Source organism: Spinacia oleracea, chromosome 5 (assembly GCF_020520425.1).
Source record: "Spinacia oleracea cultivar Varoflay chromosome 5, BTI_SOV_V1, whole genome shotgun sequence".
In the NCBI taxonomy this organism is placed as follows: domain Eukaryota; kingdom Viridiplantae; phylum Streptophyta; class Magnoliopsida; order Caryophyllales; family Amaranthaceae; genus Spinacia; species Spinacia oleracea.
Genome location: NC_079491.1, coordinates 6,074,723 through 6,093,212, shown reverse-complemented (window position 1 = coordinate 6,093,212; position 18,490 = coordinate 6,074,723). Strand labels below are relative to the sequence as shown.

Here is an 18,490-nt window from a genome sequence, read left to right as displayed (position 1 = left end):
ACTGTATCGACCCGTAACTCGTTTAATCTGAACCTTTTACAACCGTAACCCGTTTTAATCTCGTTACCGATCTTAAATTCTTAACACTTTTAAAAGTTAGGTATCTCACTTGTTCACTAATGAAGGCCTCGATATTATAATTTATAAATATATTGAAAATTGTGATTTTAGTCATAACCCAATATTTTGATTTTATAATTTAGAACCGTATCGATCAGATCTGTAGACAACCCGCTACCCATTTCACCCGGCTATAGATTTATTCACAATGTATGAACCCAAACTGATAAGAATCGAACTATAACCCGAACCGATATGAACCTGAATCTTATGTACCCTGATACCCATTTTATCCGGCTATACATGTTCAACCCGACCCATATCAGACTGTTATCTGATGAACCCGATCCGATATGAACTCGACCCGGTATGATCAGAACCTCTTATAATCCGTCTAAACTCGTTTACAACCCGGTGCATTCCAACCCGATCCAACAATGACCCGATCCGATTATAACCTGTTCCGATATGAACCCGGCCCGATATGAACTTGTGTTTAATAAACCAAAATCGACTCAAACCGTTATTTTTTTAACCCGATCCGATCCGACCAGTTAGCAAAATGAACTTGTTCCGACAAATTGAACTGATGAACCCGACCCGAATCCAATCCGTTTTTCCGAATTGACACCCCCTAGGTTCAACTGTTTAAGGGGGAAACCACTATTGGTTATTTTACTCTATTCAACTTATTTTATTATGAACTCAACTTATTTGTGTTTGAAATTGTTCGACATTTATTTTATATGAAAGTATTAACATATTTAATAAGTTGAATGTACGTAATGTAGTTTATTTGTACTAAATCTTTTCTCCATGAAATTTAAGAAAAAAAGAAGATAAGGTGAGCTTTTGTTAAGTTCGTCTCATTTATCTTCTATTAATATCAAACTTTTATACTCCATGATTTTTTCATATTCATAATTAAGAAGCATTAAAATAGCATTTTTATTTTGAGTTACAGAAGAAAAGAAAAGAAAAATAGCATTTTTATTGCATTAACAAGACTACAAGTCTACAAGAGTGACTAAAGAAACTTAACAACTACCCTTCTACGAGAGGTAGGTAGCAATTTCATCTTAATTATGAATTATGATTATCCAAATAAAAAACTTAACAACTAATAAAAAAACAAAGATTGATAGTATACGATGCTAAAATAATTGGACGTCCATATCTCAATTGTAATCTATGTAAACGTGTGATTGTGCCAAAGCAATAAATTAAATAATTAAATTAAATTATAACTTTTTTTATTCAAATTAGATCAGAACAGATCAGAGATGACGTAGTTGGTAGGAAAAAAGAGGGGGTGGATTCCCCCGTTTCCTCTATGCATAAGTTGGAGGTAGAGGTGGAGGTGGAGGTGGTGAAGGAACAAATGTTGTTGGTGGCAAGACTTGATGATTTGCAACACCCTCTCGTGGTGGTGGCGGAGTCGTTGGTCTTGTTCTTCTATTTCTTGTTCTCTCCTCTGCTAGTATGTTACCATAACGGACCTTGTAATCAGTGGAAGAGAACCATGGTGATGCTTCTTGCAAGCCAACTTTAATTTTAAGATAAACATGATCATGATAATTAATTAGTACGTACGCGTAATAATACCAAAACATAAGACAATATATAATGTATGTGAATGAAAAGTTTAAGGAAATTATTAAGGATTGTACCGTTAGTAGGTAGGGTAAATTCTGGTGGTGGCGGACCTGGAGGTGGTGGCGGCGGAGCTGCTTCTTGCAAGCCAACTACATATTGATCAAGATAGAGAGAAAAACAAAGAGAATTGAATTATTAGTGTTAAAAATTAATAATACCGACAATGAGAATGAAAATGAAATCGATTTTTGTCACACCAACAATTAATTTTGGCACAACAGCTTGTGAGTAAAGTACAGAAAACTATACTGATCTCAATTTGTGTGCCAAAATTATTTCCCTAATGAAAACTGTCAGGGTAAAAAAGAATGTACCATTGGTAGCTCTAGCTAGTGTAAAATCTGGTGCAAAGCTGGCTAGTAGAAATAAGATTATTACAAAAGCTTTTACAGCAAAACTTGATTGTAATTTCTGCATCTTTACAAACCGGATAACCAATAATGAAATTCAGAATTACGTACGGAGTAGAATTTATATGGACCCGAACGGTCCATCTACGTCCAAGTCAAAAAAGGGAACGTGGTCATTACTAGACCCTTTCCTTTTGTTTTTGGTCTAAATATGAGAACTAACCAACAACTTATTTTGCAAAAATGTCTAAAATTACTTAACCCCTTTGACTAATTATGTGTTTTAAATTAGTATTGGCTTCACAACTTTATTTCAATAGTGAAATTTGTACGTGGCTCGAATTGAGTCCAGATCCTCTAGAGTTTTAATAAAACTCTACAAGGTAGAGTTGTATCTAAACCATACATTTTAAAATCAATGGCTCATATTGATGAGAAAAATTAGGGGGGTTGGAAAGATAATATATGAACCATTGATTTTTCATTCAATGGTTGATATGCTCAAACTCTATCTCGTAGAGTTATTTTAGAACTCTAGAGATTCCAAAACCGCTCGAATTATGCATGTCCTAGGAGTCTATGAGTCGATGACTACTTCTTAATTCAAACAGTTTCTTTTGGCGAATGCAAATACGATATAGAAATTACAAACATGTGATATTAACGTAATATGTCCTCAATTTTAACCGATAAACTAAAACCTCATTGGTCGATTACTCTGGATGTTTTGATAGTTGTTGGAGACAAGACTACGTTGGGATAATCAGTTTTACTAAGACTCCGTTTGGTAGGGCGTAAAACGTTTTCATGAAAAACGATTTTCCTCTCATTTTACGTTGTTTGGTTGGTTAAGGGATGTAAAATAATTTTCCATGACTCCCTAAAAGGTGGAAAACCCTTTTCCTTTTGAAAGGGAGGGAAACCACTTTTCCTTCTTTCCTCCTTACCTCCCTCTTCTTTCTTCCCCTCAATCTTCACCATCTTCTCCCATTTTCCTTTGAGTTACCAAACAAAGGAAAACTAGTTTGGAATTGTGTTTTCCCTTGAAAAATGTTTTCCATGGGAAATCATTTTACAATGAAAACATTTTACGCCCTACCAAACGGAGCCTAAGTCAGAGTAGTTGTTGGTTTCTTATGTTCATGATTTGTTAATTAATTAACTTGTTATTCTAGATAGTCATTTAATTCCTTTGTATTTATCACTAGTTTTAGCATATAGATTATGTTGTACTTATACTTTTTAGGGTCAAGGCTCTATTCTTAATTCTTTTTACCTTAATATTGATGAATTTAAAATTATTTTCGTTGAACATAAATTTAGTTGTTGCATGTAATTCCAAGCCATATATATATTGGACATATTTGAGGTGACAGTAAATATGTCTATTTCGCATCTTCTTTTGCTATACTGGTGGCTTAGTATGCTTGACCATAAGGCGTTTGGTTCCGGAAGAACATGCCAATCAAGTTTGGTTAGAAGGTTTGAGTTAGCTTGTCGAACTGATCTGATGTCTAGACCTCCCTGTTCACGGGGTATTATGAAAACATGCATTGAGATTGACACAACAATCATCAAAATAATGAAGTTTATATTTATATAATAGTATAGAATACAAATATGGTCAAAGTTAGTTTTTTTTTGATTCAACGAAGGAAATAAATCCAAATAAAAGCAAAAACTACGAACTACAAAATGGGAAAATAAACTTGGGAGGAATTAGACGAGGTATAGCCACAGCCTTAGAATCGGAGGAATTATGTGAGTAGCGTAAAAATCAAAGCGATACATCTTTTGTGAAGCAGGTAAATTATTTTTGAAGGACAAAAGATATTAGCTAGACAATATGGAAAAAACAATTGTTGTTTTTACAAGAACAAAATGGTCACGAGTTTATTTCTTTTTTCATCAAGTAAATAAGGGGTGTAGAATCACCACAACTTCTCTAAATATATACTATGACTCTATGAGTTCTATTTTTCAAATTTTAAGTTGGTTCATTATGGATCGATGAAATCTAGGCCACTTATTTACTGGATTAACCCCATTGCAGGCGAAGAGTAAAATCTACTTGAATGCCTGAATCTGTGTTGAAAATAATGATACCAGACTCTGGAGTTTTAAGATGACAAAGTTTGAAAATAATGTTTTACACGTGTTTTTGTTACATTTTCTTAATTAGGTTAAGTTAGGAAAATATGCTATTGAAATCTTCATGTTTGTTGCTATTGACAAAGATTTTGTCACTTGGTAAAGTGAAGGGAAATTCAATCTTTTTTCCATTTTGATTGGTTCCAACTTCCAAGTACTAATATGCTAATATTGTGCATTTATGGTTCATGTTGAACTGAAAATTGGCATGGGATCCTACCCAAAAATTCGGACATAGTATCATGTTTGTTACAACTGGTCCAGCACGTCAAATGGTGAATTATTCATACTTAAAAAGGCAAATCTGATGTTAAGGAAGGCAAGACGTACACGAGGTAAGCCTTTTTGCTCAACTTCTAATGTTAAGAAATAGAGACTTGGCGAAGTATTTAGTGAGATTCTTTTATGAACAGGCACACATTTGGAAGATACTCAGCTTAGGACCTTAAAATCTGCATAAGAAATGAGATGTGTTTAGCATTGGCCCTCTGAGATGTTTAGGATGTAATAGGTTCCTAGAGTGTAGAATTTTAGTGCTGCAATAAGTTGAGTATTTAGTCCCACACTGGATATGTATACAAATTAACATCGCTTCCTTTATTATTCTTGCTTCATATAAACATTGTCCCTTTCGGAACGATACAAAGAAGATTAGTATGGCTCCTGCACGAAGATTACACGCACAAATCTACTTTGTTTACAGCCTTCATCACAGTAACCCGCAAGACTCCCAGTGTCATGGTATGTCGTTATAGGATGAATGGATAATATTAGCAACTATGTTTTAGACTTTTAGTATGTATTAGAGTTTGTTGACGATAGTGATCACCACATTTTGCATTGAAATCTAAAATTTTTCAATAAAAATGCTTATATTTGGACTTTTGTAAGCTCTTTTGAGGAACTTTCTTCTGAAAATAAACTTGTTGTGGATGGCACACGATGACGTAATAGTGTAGCTGCGTAAAGAGTAATTAATTATGATTAAGAAGCCATAACGACCCATAAGGCTCAGTCATCTATAGTTGCAATAAGCAGTTTCAGTTGCTGGTAGACTTTATAATTAACAGACTCTGAACCAAATCTGCACTACTAACGAGTTCAGGGACTTTATAATTAACTGACTCTGAACCAAATCTGACCCTGAACCAAAGATTTTCATTTCAGGTATTTTAATGGATGCACGTTTTTGAAGAACAGATTTAGTGTCAGCAGGCCCGGCCCTGAACCGGCCCAAAGTGGGACACGGAACAGGGCCTCCGATTATAAAAGGCCCCCAAATCCAAAATCTTGTTTATTGGATATTAAAAAAAAAAAAACTCCAAACTCAGCAACACGTGAAACTGTAAAAAGGAAAAGAACATAAGTATACTTTCTGTAATTTTTATCACTCCCAAGGAGGAAAGGAAAAGTGTCAGAGTATCGGAAAGAGTATTTTTTAGTAATTTGCTTTTATTTAGTAAAGGTTTAATTTTCTTGACAAGGCAACTTTTCATTAGTACTGAGTATAACTGTATAAGAGTACTTCATATTTAGAGATTTTTAGGGGCTTATTTTGCCTAAAATTTTTCAGGGGGCCTATTTTGCCTATTTTTTTTTAGGGGGACTATTTTTAATTGATAGCACAGGGCCTCCATTTCATTTGGGCCGGGCCTGAGTGTCAGATTACTAAAAATATAGCTGTCTTGCTTAAATCTTAAGTAAGAATTGAATAGGGGCCGCGCGAACGCAGGCCCCCACTATCATCACAAATTATGACGTACACTCTTCCACTTGGGGAGATGTTAGGCAGACACCCCTCCGAAGTGCAATGGAGGTCACCTACTTAGGCCATGAGCCTTAATGATCACTCATTGACCCCGTCCAGGTAAGTAATTTGCTAAGTCATACGCATCTCATATTTATACTCATTTTTCCTGTAAACCTCTTTTTAGTTACACGATGTGGGACAATATCCGTTGGTCATGACTCTGCATCAAATCAGTACGGACTATGTATTTTTGTAAATATTAACTCTTTAAACTTAGCTATACAGAAGTATTAACTCATTAATAATGATTCCTTATTATTAATGTTCTCCCAAGTACGTTAGTATTGCATAGTCAAAGAGGACTAAGAATGAAAACCTATATAATTTAACTAGATAATCAAGATCGAATGAGTCTGAGTTTGATAGCTACCGAGTTTACAAACCGGTAGGTTCCTGTCAACTAGTTAGGTTTGGTTCTTCAGCTTTAAAAACAGTACGGTTTCTGCAACATGAATCACATGGATGAATTCATGATTATGTCTAACATCCCAAAGTTAATGCAGAGTAGACGTGATAGAACAAAAAATGCTATAAACTATCTCAAACTCAGAAGGAAAAAGGCGAAAAAGGGTTGAGAAATCTGTCAGACAACTGTATGATCATCCCAAATCTCACGTAGGAAGCAAGGGAACGATGCTCTACAACACACAGAGATCAGAAGATCAGCCGATAGCCATTAATCACGCTCAGAACAAGCCAGTTTCTTCTATTACTGGACTTACTTGTATGGCTACAACCTACTAATCTTTATGGGAAAACTTGATTGATAGTTTAATTGGTCAAATACACTAGTTGTATTTTAGTTTGCACTGAAATAAAACAAGGGAAGAAAGTTAGCTATTTATCACCCAAAAAGGAAACAAAACGTAAAAAAAGATTTGAAGTCTGTCAGACAACCGTGCGATCTTCCTCAAGCTCACAAAGTGCACTGAGAAACGATCATCTACAGGCACCAGAGACCAGTAGGGATCAATGGTAACCGTTAATCACGCTCAGATCGCACGGTCATGATTCATCCACCAGACTTGGTTTTCTGTCTCTTTAGAACTCAAAGATACAGAGGTACGAATACTATAGAACAGATCCTGTTCAAGTAAGGTCGTGCTATGTCATTCATTTCCTCTTGTTTATAACAATACATACCACAACATATATAGTCTATGTGGGACTTTTCTACCAGATTTGTTTTTGTACTTTCATTGAATGTTCATTTAGCCCCAAAGATGGTTTAACGAAGTGAAACTGTTACTTGGGCTGCTCAGCCCTTATTTTTGCGTATGCTATCACTTGTTTGGTTTCTTTCCTCTCGGTGTGGAGGGTCTCCTAATGCTTTTCTATTTCCTATTAGGTAAAAAAACAAAAAAACTTGTTTCGTATATATTCCAAACTACATCGGTTGTGAAATTTATTTTTCATCTAAACTTTACTTGTTATGATATTTAGCTTCTAGATCGGGTTGAATGTTTAATATTAGACTAATTTTTGTATGATTAATGTTCAGATTTACTCACTTCAAAGTACTCGGCTTATGCATCTCCTCCCTTACGACAAACGTAAACCTGTAGTTCACTACTTAGTTCAATCAACAAATGGTGCTCTAATGTAAGAAGAAACGTTAAGCATTAAACAAAATCACATACGTCACCGGAGTATTAATTAAGCTCTTTAAATATTAATCGTATACTAACACAATAAGACATAACACGCATTATAGGGGACCTGGTAGAACTGAGTAGGGAGGCCTCTTAAATTTCATTTGAAATAAAATGGGCCAATTTCATATACATTTAACTCAATAGTCAATATCACAAATTCACAATTGCCACTTTATGCAGCTGTTTGGGGAGTTCTGCATATACAGGTAAAAATGAACAAATTATATCATTCCTATCAAATTGACTGTTGATTGTTGAGTGTTGAATACAACTAATTATCAATGATCATCGCCTGTTTAATTATCATCAGAAATAATCCCTACTTAATCCACTTGAGCTGCTTGACAAGCCCACCAATTGTTATAATGGAAGGAGTCCCAGACATGCATAAATCTTCCAGAAGAGGAATCGTCTTCCACACTCTCAGAGCCATTGGAGAAGAAGTTTCTGCACAAGTGAAACACAAATATTACAATTTACAAGTCATATCCATGTTTTGAAACGGGTAGTTTGATATGGAGTAGTAGTACTATGCCTCACCTTCGTTAAAATTCTCTGTGCAAATAGAAGCATAATGAGTATTAGCCAAGTCAAGAAGGGCAAACCGCCATTGCCCATTTGGAAACTCAGACGATTCAACAGTAATTTCAGATTCCTGGCATTTACCGCGACGTGGGAAATTGAACAATAGGTAAGCTGTAAACTCACAGAATGGTAGTTTGAAAAGAAAAAAAACAGCAGTACTTAAATATAGAACAGAGGCATTTTCCCAGGTAGCTTGCAAAAAGTAGACAACATCGACTATTGAAATAGCTCGCAAAAGCTGGATTGAAGAATGAGAATCAAAGCTGAAATTCTGGTAAAGCTTCTCAAAGAAAGGAGAAACCGAACATGTAACTGCATTCCAGGATATTGTTAAAGTACATTGACTAGGTCGAAAGTCAGAATTTACCAATATGGGACAACTGAGAATCAAGCCTGCACTTAAAATCGGACTAGTCAGTCTAGACCAAGTGCCAAAACCAGACCATATAGATTCTGCTCCGGTCATCAGCCGTAAATTTTGGTGTAGCCAGATTCTGGTGTGCGGGAACAAGTTTCTATTGACTTGGTTAGCTTACCATTTTTTCCAGTGATTTTCTCTCCATCTCCTCTCCTTAGAACAAATATATCACCCTCCCTCCTAAACGTTGAAGCCCTAAACGATATAGAGAGTTGACATTTAACTAAAGTTTAATGGATATTGCTTTTAGACATTCCATGCTTTCTTTTCATAGCTATAGGTGCCATCTTAAATTCAGAATGACACACACGCTGTTAACTTCTTCTTTTTCTCTATTGTAAGGTTGTCCACTTCCTTGTAAGATAAATTCAAAAGGCACTATACTGATATTGAAAAGATTAGCTAAAAATAACAGAACCAGACTGTCCAGCTTGTTCCTAGTCTGAAGTCTGAACTACAGAATCATTCTAGTCCAGTTCGGTTTTGAACAGATGGCACCTCATCAGTTCCCAATATTCTTTGTAAATAGATAATTTCGTTTTCCAGTAGAATGAATGGATCTTAATGAAGCAACATGATCGACTTAAAGTCCATTAGCTACAACAAAAGGACAAATAAATCCAAAGGAATACCGTAAGATCAGCAATTTCAGGAATACTTGACGTATTTTTTGACGAAGGTTTGAAAAGAATCCTGAACGTCTTAAACGGAGAAGCTGAAAAGCCCCTTCCCAATGCTTTTACATATGCTTCCTAAAAGTGGTAATTTCACAAGTCAGACGAGATTATAACATCAGATATATTGTCAACTATCAAATACTTTGTATTAACTTTGAATAGATGGTGCCAAATCCATGGGATTGAATGCAGAAAATTACTACAGTCAACTTAGAATTATGGCCTAAAAAATAATTTAATCAATGCCTTCTGCATTCGTTCCCTTATTAAACTATATGATCTTTAGAAAAGAGCGCCGGCCGGGGGGGGGGGGGGGGGGGGGGGTTCTGATAGATAAATCTCATTACCTTGAGTGTCCATAATTTAATAAATTCCCGACGCTGTATTTCCGAATCTAAAATACTAGCCAAATGTTCAACTTCATGAGGAGAGAAGAAGCGGCGAGCAAATGACATAACATCATTCTTTATTGTCCTCTTCTTATCTTCCACGTCGATTCCAATCTACATGGAAAGCGTAGTCAAATCAAGAGGTAAACACCAATCTTGTTGTCATAACTTAAAAAGCAGAATATGTATATCTCACAGGAGAATATGTCGTAATTCCACATGCAATCAATGATGATGTGTGTGATAAATTGAAATGCAACGGTGGCCAACTCACATCAGGTACCTGCTGCCAATCAACCTGAAAATTATAGACCAAGAATAATAAGAAAAAGATAGACGAATATCCATGGAAATCAAGATGTTGTTGAACGAAGGAAAGATAAAGCTAACCTCGGGTTTTCCGTAGGAGTTTTTCTTAAACTTCAGAGATCTTGGATCAACATACGAATTTGTCTGATCTAGCATGAAGTGAGTAAATCAATAACTCCAGCATTTCCTTGTCAACAATACTATGGTATGATTAAAGGGTGGCATAAGAAATGCAAAGAAGCTTTGGCCCTTTTACAAATTTAAGCCCCGGTGTCAAAGCCCACCACTAGCAGTTTTAAGGAAGTTCCACACTTCCATATGTACACGTCAATAACCAAAAGGACAAGACTAGAATCATTGCATAATTGTGGTAAACAACATGGGACGCAGGACAACATCCATGCACTTCAATAACATCAAATGAAAGAAACACACTCTAAAATTCCCCATAACCACAATCAAATTAGAAGACCTTACTATTATTGCCCCAGAAGTTGAAAGATATACGTGTATGATGTAGCACATCAACTCAAAGTACTCTACTCAAACATTAAGTGTGTATCAATAAAGCATGAAAATTTGTACAATTACCAATTTGATTTCTAACAAAACTTATAATATCTTATATGTCAACAATTGGTAGAATTTGATCAACTAAGCATCAGGCATACTAAAATTAAAGAAAACTCTAATGAGATATCAATGTATATATCCTAGCATACAGAAATATGAACAAGATACCTCAAAATGGCATTGCAAGCTAAAAGGTTAACCAATTATTAGAACCTCAAAAACCTCTTTAAAACCCACAGCTTCAATATGACCAACTAGAATAACTGAAAGCTCTCAAGAATATCCAAAACAAAATATAGGAGACGACTTACATCTAGCGATAGTAGTGCGGACCAGAGCACGGGCTAAGAGGGCTTTCTTCCTGAGCTCACTGTCGCAGAAGCTAAGTACACTTTGTTTCTCACAAGGGGAAAGGATTTCCAGATATTGCTTCAAGAGTGATGAGCACTTTACTTCATCAGGAATCACATACCACAAATGAGTTTCCCTATAAAAGTTCCACAAATCCGTCAAATTTCTTTTAACTAGGGCATGTAGAGAATAGGCCAAGAGACATTTAAAATGGAAATCCATTCTAATCAACATTGGGGAGTAAAGGTAAACCATATATACCCTCGGGGTGGAAGGGGAAGAGGATGCAAAGACTGGCTGGAGAGAGGAAAATGACTGTTGAAGCAGCGCATGTTTGATCATTATAGTTATGGAAGTTATTATAGTAGACGTTGAACCGGTCAAAACTAGGAAGTACCTACACACAAAACACAAACAACTGATTCAAACATCACATGTTCTCATATTACTTGTAAGTTTGCAATATACGGGGTAGTGATATACACATCAACTAACTCATAATTTAAACTCATATTCAGAATAATCAATAGTGAGATATAGAGTTGCATGGGTAGGCAATTGAGTTGACCTACAACCCCTAAATCCTTGATGCTATCCTTTGATTCAACATTACTAGTACTACGCCGTGGTTGTATGTCGTTTCCACTATCTAAACAAAACAAACCAAACCAAATATTAACACCCAACTATTTGACATTTTAACACCCAACACTCCGTATTATGGAAGACAGGGCCATTTTTCTTTCAGATTAAGTAGCTCCAAGATTATTCGAGTAAGATTTATGTGATAAGTTCATATGTTCCCTGATAAATTATGTGATATCCTCTTTATGTCTCTTAACTCATACCATGTGTAAAAGCTACAATTCTCACTCGCATTAATCTCACATAGTTGTTCATTTAACTACATAGCAATTAGCAGGGAAGAGGGGGAGGGGGGTGGGGGTGGGGTTGGAATCAACTTAAACTAAGATAATTAGACAAACATAATCTAATAGTAGTAACTAATAACTAAGTAGACAATCAGCATATTTATGACACTTGAGATTTATGTTGCTTGACCATGCCAATCGAATCGAAACTTGTTGAATCAAACAAATGAATTTAAAAGTTTCAATATCCGACGAGCTAGTTTTTTCCTATCTTTCTTAGGGGTTTTCTAGTCCAATCCTATAACAATCACTAATTAATTCAACAATGTCAATCTCTAATATCCAGATACATCAATTAAGCATTTTCACAAAAGACATAATTCATCAACCCAAACAATCAAACCACATCCTAATTTAATCATGAATACAACCATTTTAATCTTAATTAATTGCTGCCCAATTATCTAATTCAAACGGAAATTGGGACAATTAGAATTTAATTCCAGATTGTTACATTGAAATCATATATTATTCCTTCAACTGGATTAAACATAGTAATAAACATGAAAATGTTAATAAAAATAGCATAATAATTCTGAATTAATAATAACCAAAGAGAAAAGGCATGAAAAAGAGGGAAACAAGTATCCGGTGGCTAGAACAGCGGAGGAAGCGAGGAGACGACGATTAAGAAAAGAGCAAAGACGGAGAAGGAGAAGGAAGAGTGGCTAACGGTGGATGACCTCGGAAGCGCGGCGGAGTTGTGCGATGACGGTGGCTGAAGACGGAGGTGGTAGGATTGGCCTTCGAGCTCATGCAATGAAGACGGGAATTGGGAGCGCAGGAGAAAGAAGTGAGAATGTGCTATTGTTGTGTCGTATTGTTGTCTCGGTTACTAAAAAAGTAAAGACACCAATTACTTGTTTGGTTCATCGGTGAATGAGGCTGAATTTGGTATTGAGAATCTGAGTCCTATCCTACCGAGAAGTCGTCCCGAATTCAAATTAGGCGTTATGGTCCTTAAAAAAAAAAAAAAAAAGTTCATACACAAATTAGAAGGTGCACTCGGTTGATGTAACTCTACCTGCAATCGGGGTAAAAAAAATTACGGTCTAAAAGCACATTTATACTATTATTAAATCTCCAAGATAAGTAGGAGCAATCCCTTGGTACTTTTCAGTGGTGTATGCGAGCCCTGACCCTTCCAAGAGGAAGGAATTGTGGTCTGAACTGCGTGAATTTGCACATACCCGCAATAAACCGTGGATTATAGCTGGTGACTTTAATGAAACACGTTTTCCCTCTGAAAGAAGCAGCTCCTGCCATGAGACCACAAGAAGATCAGCCAAATTCAATGAATGGGTAGATGAGATGCAACTCATTGAGGTCGAATTTTCGGGGGCGGCTCACACTTGGGCACGAGGACTAACACCCGAGACTAGACAAAGTGCGCGACTTGATCGCGTGCTATGCAACACAGATTGGAGCTTAAGGTTCACATCAGCCAAAGTGAAACACCTGCCTGCAATTCAATCAGATCATTGTCCACTATTTATTTCTCCTAATGGATTTGCTCCACTGCAGATTATCAACCGACCGTTCAGGTTTCAAGCCACGTGGTTGTCCCATGAGAAATTCCAAGAATTTGTCCAAGATAAATGGAACAGAAACTGCCCAATCAGCCAGGCATTACAGCAACTATCAGTGGATTTACAAACTTGGAATCGTGACACATTTGGCAACATATTCCAACAGAAAAGAGCTCTTATGGCAAGGATAGCAGGAATTCAGAAAGTGCTCTCAACTAGGAGTGATAGAAGACTCATGGGCCTGGAGATGAAATTGAAACAAGAGCTAGAGGAGACACTTAATCGAGAGGAGATGCTATGGTACCAAAAATCCCGGATAGACTGGATAAAGAACGGAGACAAAAACACTACATTCTTTCAGCTAAGCACGATTACACGCAGATGGAAGAATAGAGTGGCAGCCATTAAGGGAGATGATGGGGAGTGGATATATGATAAAGATTCAGTGAAGAGCCATATAGTGAATTACTTTGAAACTCTATTCACAGAAGATGGAATGGGTGACCTTCTGGTTATACCACAAGATGTTTTTCCCGAACTTCCAAACCGAGAATGGGATCTCCTTGCTAGTCCATACTCGACTGTGGAGATTGACTTAGTGATCAAGCAAATGGATGCACTAAAGGCACCAGGACCAGACGGGTACCAGGCATTATTCTTTCAGAAAAATTGGGAATTATTAGCCCGAAGTGTGCACGAGATGGTGTTGTCAGTTTTGGAAGGAAAAGGGATGCCTGCCAAGCTGAATGACACGCACATTGTCCTCATTCCCAAAATCGACCACCCGGAGTTGGCTTCCCAGTTTCGTCCCCTAGGGCTATGTAATGTGACTTACAAGATCATCACTAAGGTGATTATCAATCTCATTAAGCCACTGCTGCCTTCTTTGATCTCAAACACTCAATCTAGCTTTGTCCCGGGCAGACAAATCACGGATAATATTGTGATCATGCAAGAAGTAATCCACACAATGAAAAGAAAACAAGGGACCAAAGGGATCATGGCACTCAAGATTGACTTTGAAAAGGCGTATGACCGCCTAAGGTGGTCGTTTATTCGAGACACTTTGCTACAGATGAATATGCCCCTTTTATTGATTATTGATAAATGTTATAATGGAATGCGTAACAACAACATCTCTACAAGTGTTGTGGAACGGAGAACCCACTCAGTGCTTCAAACCAAGCAGGGGAATACGACAGGGGGACCCCCTCTCACCTTACTTGTTTGTGATGTGTATGGAACGCTTGTACCAGACAATAGAAGAAGCTATCGTGGCCCAACGGTGGAGGCCAATCCGTGCCAGCCGTGATGGACCTCTCCTTTCAAATCTGTTTTTTTGCGGATGACATTGTTTTATTTGCCGAAGCAAGCACAGAACAAGCGCATGTGATTCGAAATTGTGTTGACAGATTCTGCAGAGCATCAGGCCAAAAGATCAGTTTACAGAAATCACGTGCCTACTTCTCCGGTAACATGAAGGAAGATGAAAAAACGGAGGTGAGTACAGCACTTGGCATGGAGTTCACGACAGACTTAGGTATGTATTTGGGGATGCCCACGCTGACAAGCAGAGTAACAAAAGCTACTTTTGGCTACTTATGTGAGAAAATTGATCGCCGGTTAACAGGGTGGAAAACAAAATATCTATCATTAGCGGGAAGGATCACATTAGCTAAGTCAACAGTGTCCACGATGGCCTTCTACTCAATGCAAACGGCCAAGATCCCCAAAGGTGTGTGCGATGACATAGACAGAAAAACACGCAAATTTATATGGGGAGGAGATGAAGAACACAAGAGGGTTCATCTGTTAGCCTGAGAAACTCTACAGAACCCTACAGAGAATGGGGGAATAGGAGTAAGGTATGCGCATCAATCAAACGCAGCTTTCTTAACCAAACTTGGTTGGAGGGTGCTTACTGAACCTCACTCACTTTGGTCCCGTGTCCTGCGAGCGAAATACTGTAAAGGGAGATGCGATATTGATATGTTCGAACCTCGGGTAGGCATGTCTAATGTGTGGGCTGGAATTACGGAGAACTCCAAATTCCTAAGTACATGAGCAATGGTGGCAGTGGGGAACGGCTCCTCCACGTTATTTTGGGATCACAAATGGGTTGCTGCTACACCCTTGATTGATTTAGCCACCCAAGAAGTGCCCATAGAGATCCTTGGGGCGACAGTAGAAGACATGTGGGAGGATAATGTGGGGTGGAAATGGGAGACCTTTGCTCCCTATTTAAACCAGGACATACTGAAGTTAATCGAAGCACATGAGCTGAAGAACGACCCAAATTTGGGCGACCTCCTCTACTGGAAAGATGGAAACAAAGGCAAATTCTCTATCAAATCGGCAATTAGCATCATCCGCAATAACCACGAATTGATTGATGAAGATTGTTGGAAGATTATATGGAATGCCCCAACTCAGCAACGTATTAGAGCTTTCATGTGGTTGGCTTGTCACGACCGACTAATGGGGAACGCAAACAGATTCAAGAGACAGATGACTACAGACCCGTCATGCTTTGTATGTGGTGACAGTGCGGACTCAACAATGCATATCTTACGGGACTGCCCCTTGGCTAGAATGATCTGGAGAAAGCTTGGTGGCCCTGCAGACACGGCTGAATTCTATAACACCCCGCTGAAGCAATGGTTCAAATACAATTTAACTCATGAAGATGAGCCTGGATTGCCTACATGGGCCATGTTGTTTAGCATTGCTATATGGTGGATCTGGAGGCGGCGGAACAGCATTGTAATTGGTCATAACAATGAAATTCCCATTGACTACGGGGCATTCATACAGGTGAGATACAAAGAGATTAAGAGATTCTTAGAGAATACAGGAGAAATAGAGGTGGTTAAGAGGAAGAAAAAGGAGGTGAATGTCAGATGGAAAACACCTAGGAGTGGGTGGTTTGTGCTCAATACTGATGGTGCTGCGAAAGGAACACCAGGGCCAGCGGGTGGAGGAGCAATCATAAGGGATGAGGGAGGAAACCTGATTTCAGCAATATCCATTAAATTAGGCCATTGCTCAGCTTTTAGAGCAGAATGTTTGGCATTAGCAAGGGGGTTAGAGCTGGCCAAAGACTTGCAGATTGCTAAACTGGAGGTCCAGCTAGACAACTTAGCCTGCACACAGATTCTACAAGGAAAAGAAGAACTTAGAAATGAATGTGCTCACATATTTAAGAAGTGCTGCGAGCTGATCAACGCGCCAAATTGGGAAGTCAAGATAATCCACGTGTTCCGGGAAGGGAATCGTGCAGCAGATTGGCTTGCCAATCAAGGTGTCCACCAAGAAGAGCGCCTTAATTTCATTGAAACCATACCATTGGAGCTGTACAACATCTTGAAAGAAGATATACAGGGAGTGGCCTTACCTCGCCTTGTGCCTGCTTGAGAGCTGTTGGTGGTAGCTTTTGATAGTCTGTTGGATGTAATTTGTTGCTCTTTTGTTTAGCGTCTTGCCTTTCTTTGTTTTTCCTTTTCTTTCTCTTTGAAGCTTTGCTTCCACATATGAATCAAAGAAAAAAAAATCTCCAAGATAAGGAATGCCACGTTGTCACGTGTCACTGTAATTTGTGAAATGAAATGGGGTTGTGCCATGTCACACGCATACATTCAGTGCCCAATTTTATTATCACAAAAATTGTTAGTATCAATGTTCGAACACATGACCTCTCATTAAAATTGCGCGTACATCATAAATATTTTTTATAAACCGATCAAATTCGTACTTGAATTTTATAATTTTTGGATATATTACTTTGTATCAATATTCTAATGATTAAAAATTTAGTAATAAACTTTAAATAAAGTCTAATGAGGTTTAATAAGGTCTTATAAGGTCCTATAAATTAAAATAAGGTTCAATGAGGCCCTATCCGTTCAGATAAGTTAAGTTCGGATAAATCAGTCATGACATAAAGTGCACTCCATAACTGATTTCTAATTTTCTATATTCTAGGGATTGCCCTTATCTCTTGTGAAGCACTATAAAAGGAACATCAAGCTGCAAGCGTACACAAGGGGAAAACGTAGTATGCTCACTTTAGCATTGTTCTGATTATTAAACTTCTGTGTGATACGGTCTTACTTATCGATTATTTCTTATTTTCGTCCTTTTTATGGATTTTCGTGTCGCCATCTCCTCGTCTCCCTTCCTTCCCGTCATCAATCTAGTTGTTAACGTCCCAGTCAAATGAAGTTTTTAGGTAAAATTTGGCATAAACAAATTTTGAAGCCAGTTTGGAAAAATGTTAGAATCTCCTAAACAACTTTCAAGTTAATCATGTTATCAAGTCTCATAATGTGATGTGAGGATAGTTGTGATTGTGAATATTAGGTACTTGAGTGAGTAATTTGCTTGAAATATTGAGTATGATCGATGATAGAAAACCTAAGATGTTTTCGCATTGTAAGGCCTTGTTCTCTCTAATTTATAGGACCTCATTTTCAGGTCATATAAGTTCAGATAAGTTCCTATAAGTTTCTGATATTTTGTGGTTACTAATTGACGATAATATTTATCAATAACACATAAATATGAATTAATATATACTTCGTATGTTATTATTAATTACTATCAATATAATTATAAGGCAAAAAACTTAATAAACACTTTTAAAATTACGTGTACATCACAAATCAATAGACAATTTTTTGGTCAAACACAAATAATCATAATATTACTTCTTTAAATCAATGCATTAAGTGAAATTCTCGTACGTAGTATCAAAGATTTGTTTTTCGTCCGTGATAAAGTTACATTACATAGTATAAACATGTTTAATAAAGAGTTAGTTACGAATATATTTTTTACAAATTGGTCGAATTCGTACTTGAATTTTATAAATATTCGTACAGAGTACTGGTCGTTATAAATATATTTTTTATAAATTGGTCGAATTCGTACAAACTACTACTGCTGCTGCTGCAGCATTGGTCTTTCTTCCCGCAAATTAGGTCAGGCAAATCCTTCAAGGTGCTTTTACTAAACTTTCCCACTTTGATGGTTTACTGTAACAAATA

General features: G+C 37.2%; 2 protein-coding genes and 3 non-coding genes across 7 annotated transcripts; 1 reads left to right on the top strand and 4 right to left on the bottom strand.

The window, feature by feature from the left end:
- Positions 1-1,077: 1,077 nt before the first annotated feature.
- Positions 1,078-3,446, bottom strand: LOC130461242 (uncharacterized). The gene is made up of 3 exons (XM_056829247.1): positions 2,031-3,446; positions 1,731-1,805; positions 1,078-1,606 (listed from the first exon to the last, which is right to left on the bottom strand). The coding sequence occupies exons 1-3, from the start codon at positions 2,131-2,133 to the stop codon at positions 1,392-1,394; spliced, it is 393 nt and encodes a 130-aa protein (XP_056685225.1). The 5' UTR covers positions 2,134-3,446; the 3' UTR covers positions 1,078-1,391.
- Positions 3,447-4,813: 1,367 nt separating this feature from the next.
- Positions 4,814-4,916, top strand: LOC130462320 (U6 spliceosomal RNA). Its single transcript, XR_008922416.1, has one exon. It is a non-coding gene; the product is annotated as a U6 spliceosomal RNA (small nuclear RNA).
- Positions 4,917-5,928: 1,012 nt separating this feature from the next.
- On the bottom strand, positions 5,929-6,092 carry LOC130462151 (U1 spliceosomal RNA). Its single transcript, XR_008922289.1, has one exon. It is a non-coding gene; the product is annotated as a U1 spliceosomal RNA (small nuclear RNA).
- Positions 6,093-6,909: 817 nt separating this feature from the next.
- LOC130462319 (small nucleolar RNA U3) lies at positions 6,910-7,130 on the bottom strand. The gene has a single exon (XR_008922415.1). It is a non-coding gene; the product is annotated as a small nucleolar RNA U3 (small nucleolar RNA).
- A 612-nt stretch (positions 7,131-7,742) lies between these two features.
- On the bottom strand, positions 7,743-12,756 carry LOC110776316 (uncharacterized). Of its 3 annotated transcripts, none has more exons than XM_021980865.2 (9): positions 12,600-12,756; positions 11,246-11,381; positions 10,945-11,120; positions 10,142-10,209; positions 9,948-10,049; positions 9,710-9,865; positions 9,318-9,437; positions 8,223-8,337; positions 7,743-8,129 (listed from the first exon to the last, which is right to left on the bottom strand). In XM_021980865.2, the coding sequence occupies exons 2-9, from the start codon at positions 11,314-11,316 to the stop codon at positions 8,002-8,004; spliced, it is 936 nt and encodes a 311-aa protein (XP_021836557.1). In that variant the 5' UTR covers positions 11,317-11,381; positions 12,600-12,756; the 3' UTR covers positions 7,743-8,001. The 3 variants fall into 3 exon arrangements, with proteins under 3 accessions (XP_021836557.1, XP_021836558.1, XP_021836559.1); XM_021980866.2 differs by having other exon boundaries at positions 12,590-12,745; XM_021980867.2 differs by lacking the exon at positions 9,318-9,437.
- Positions 12,757-18,490: the final 5,734 nt, after the last annotated feature.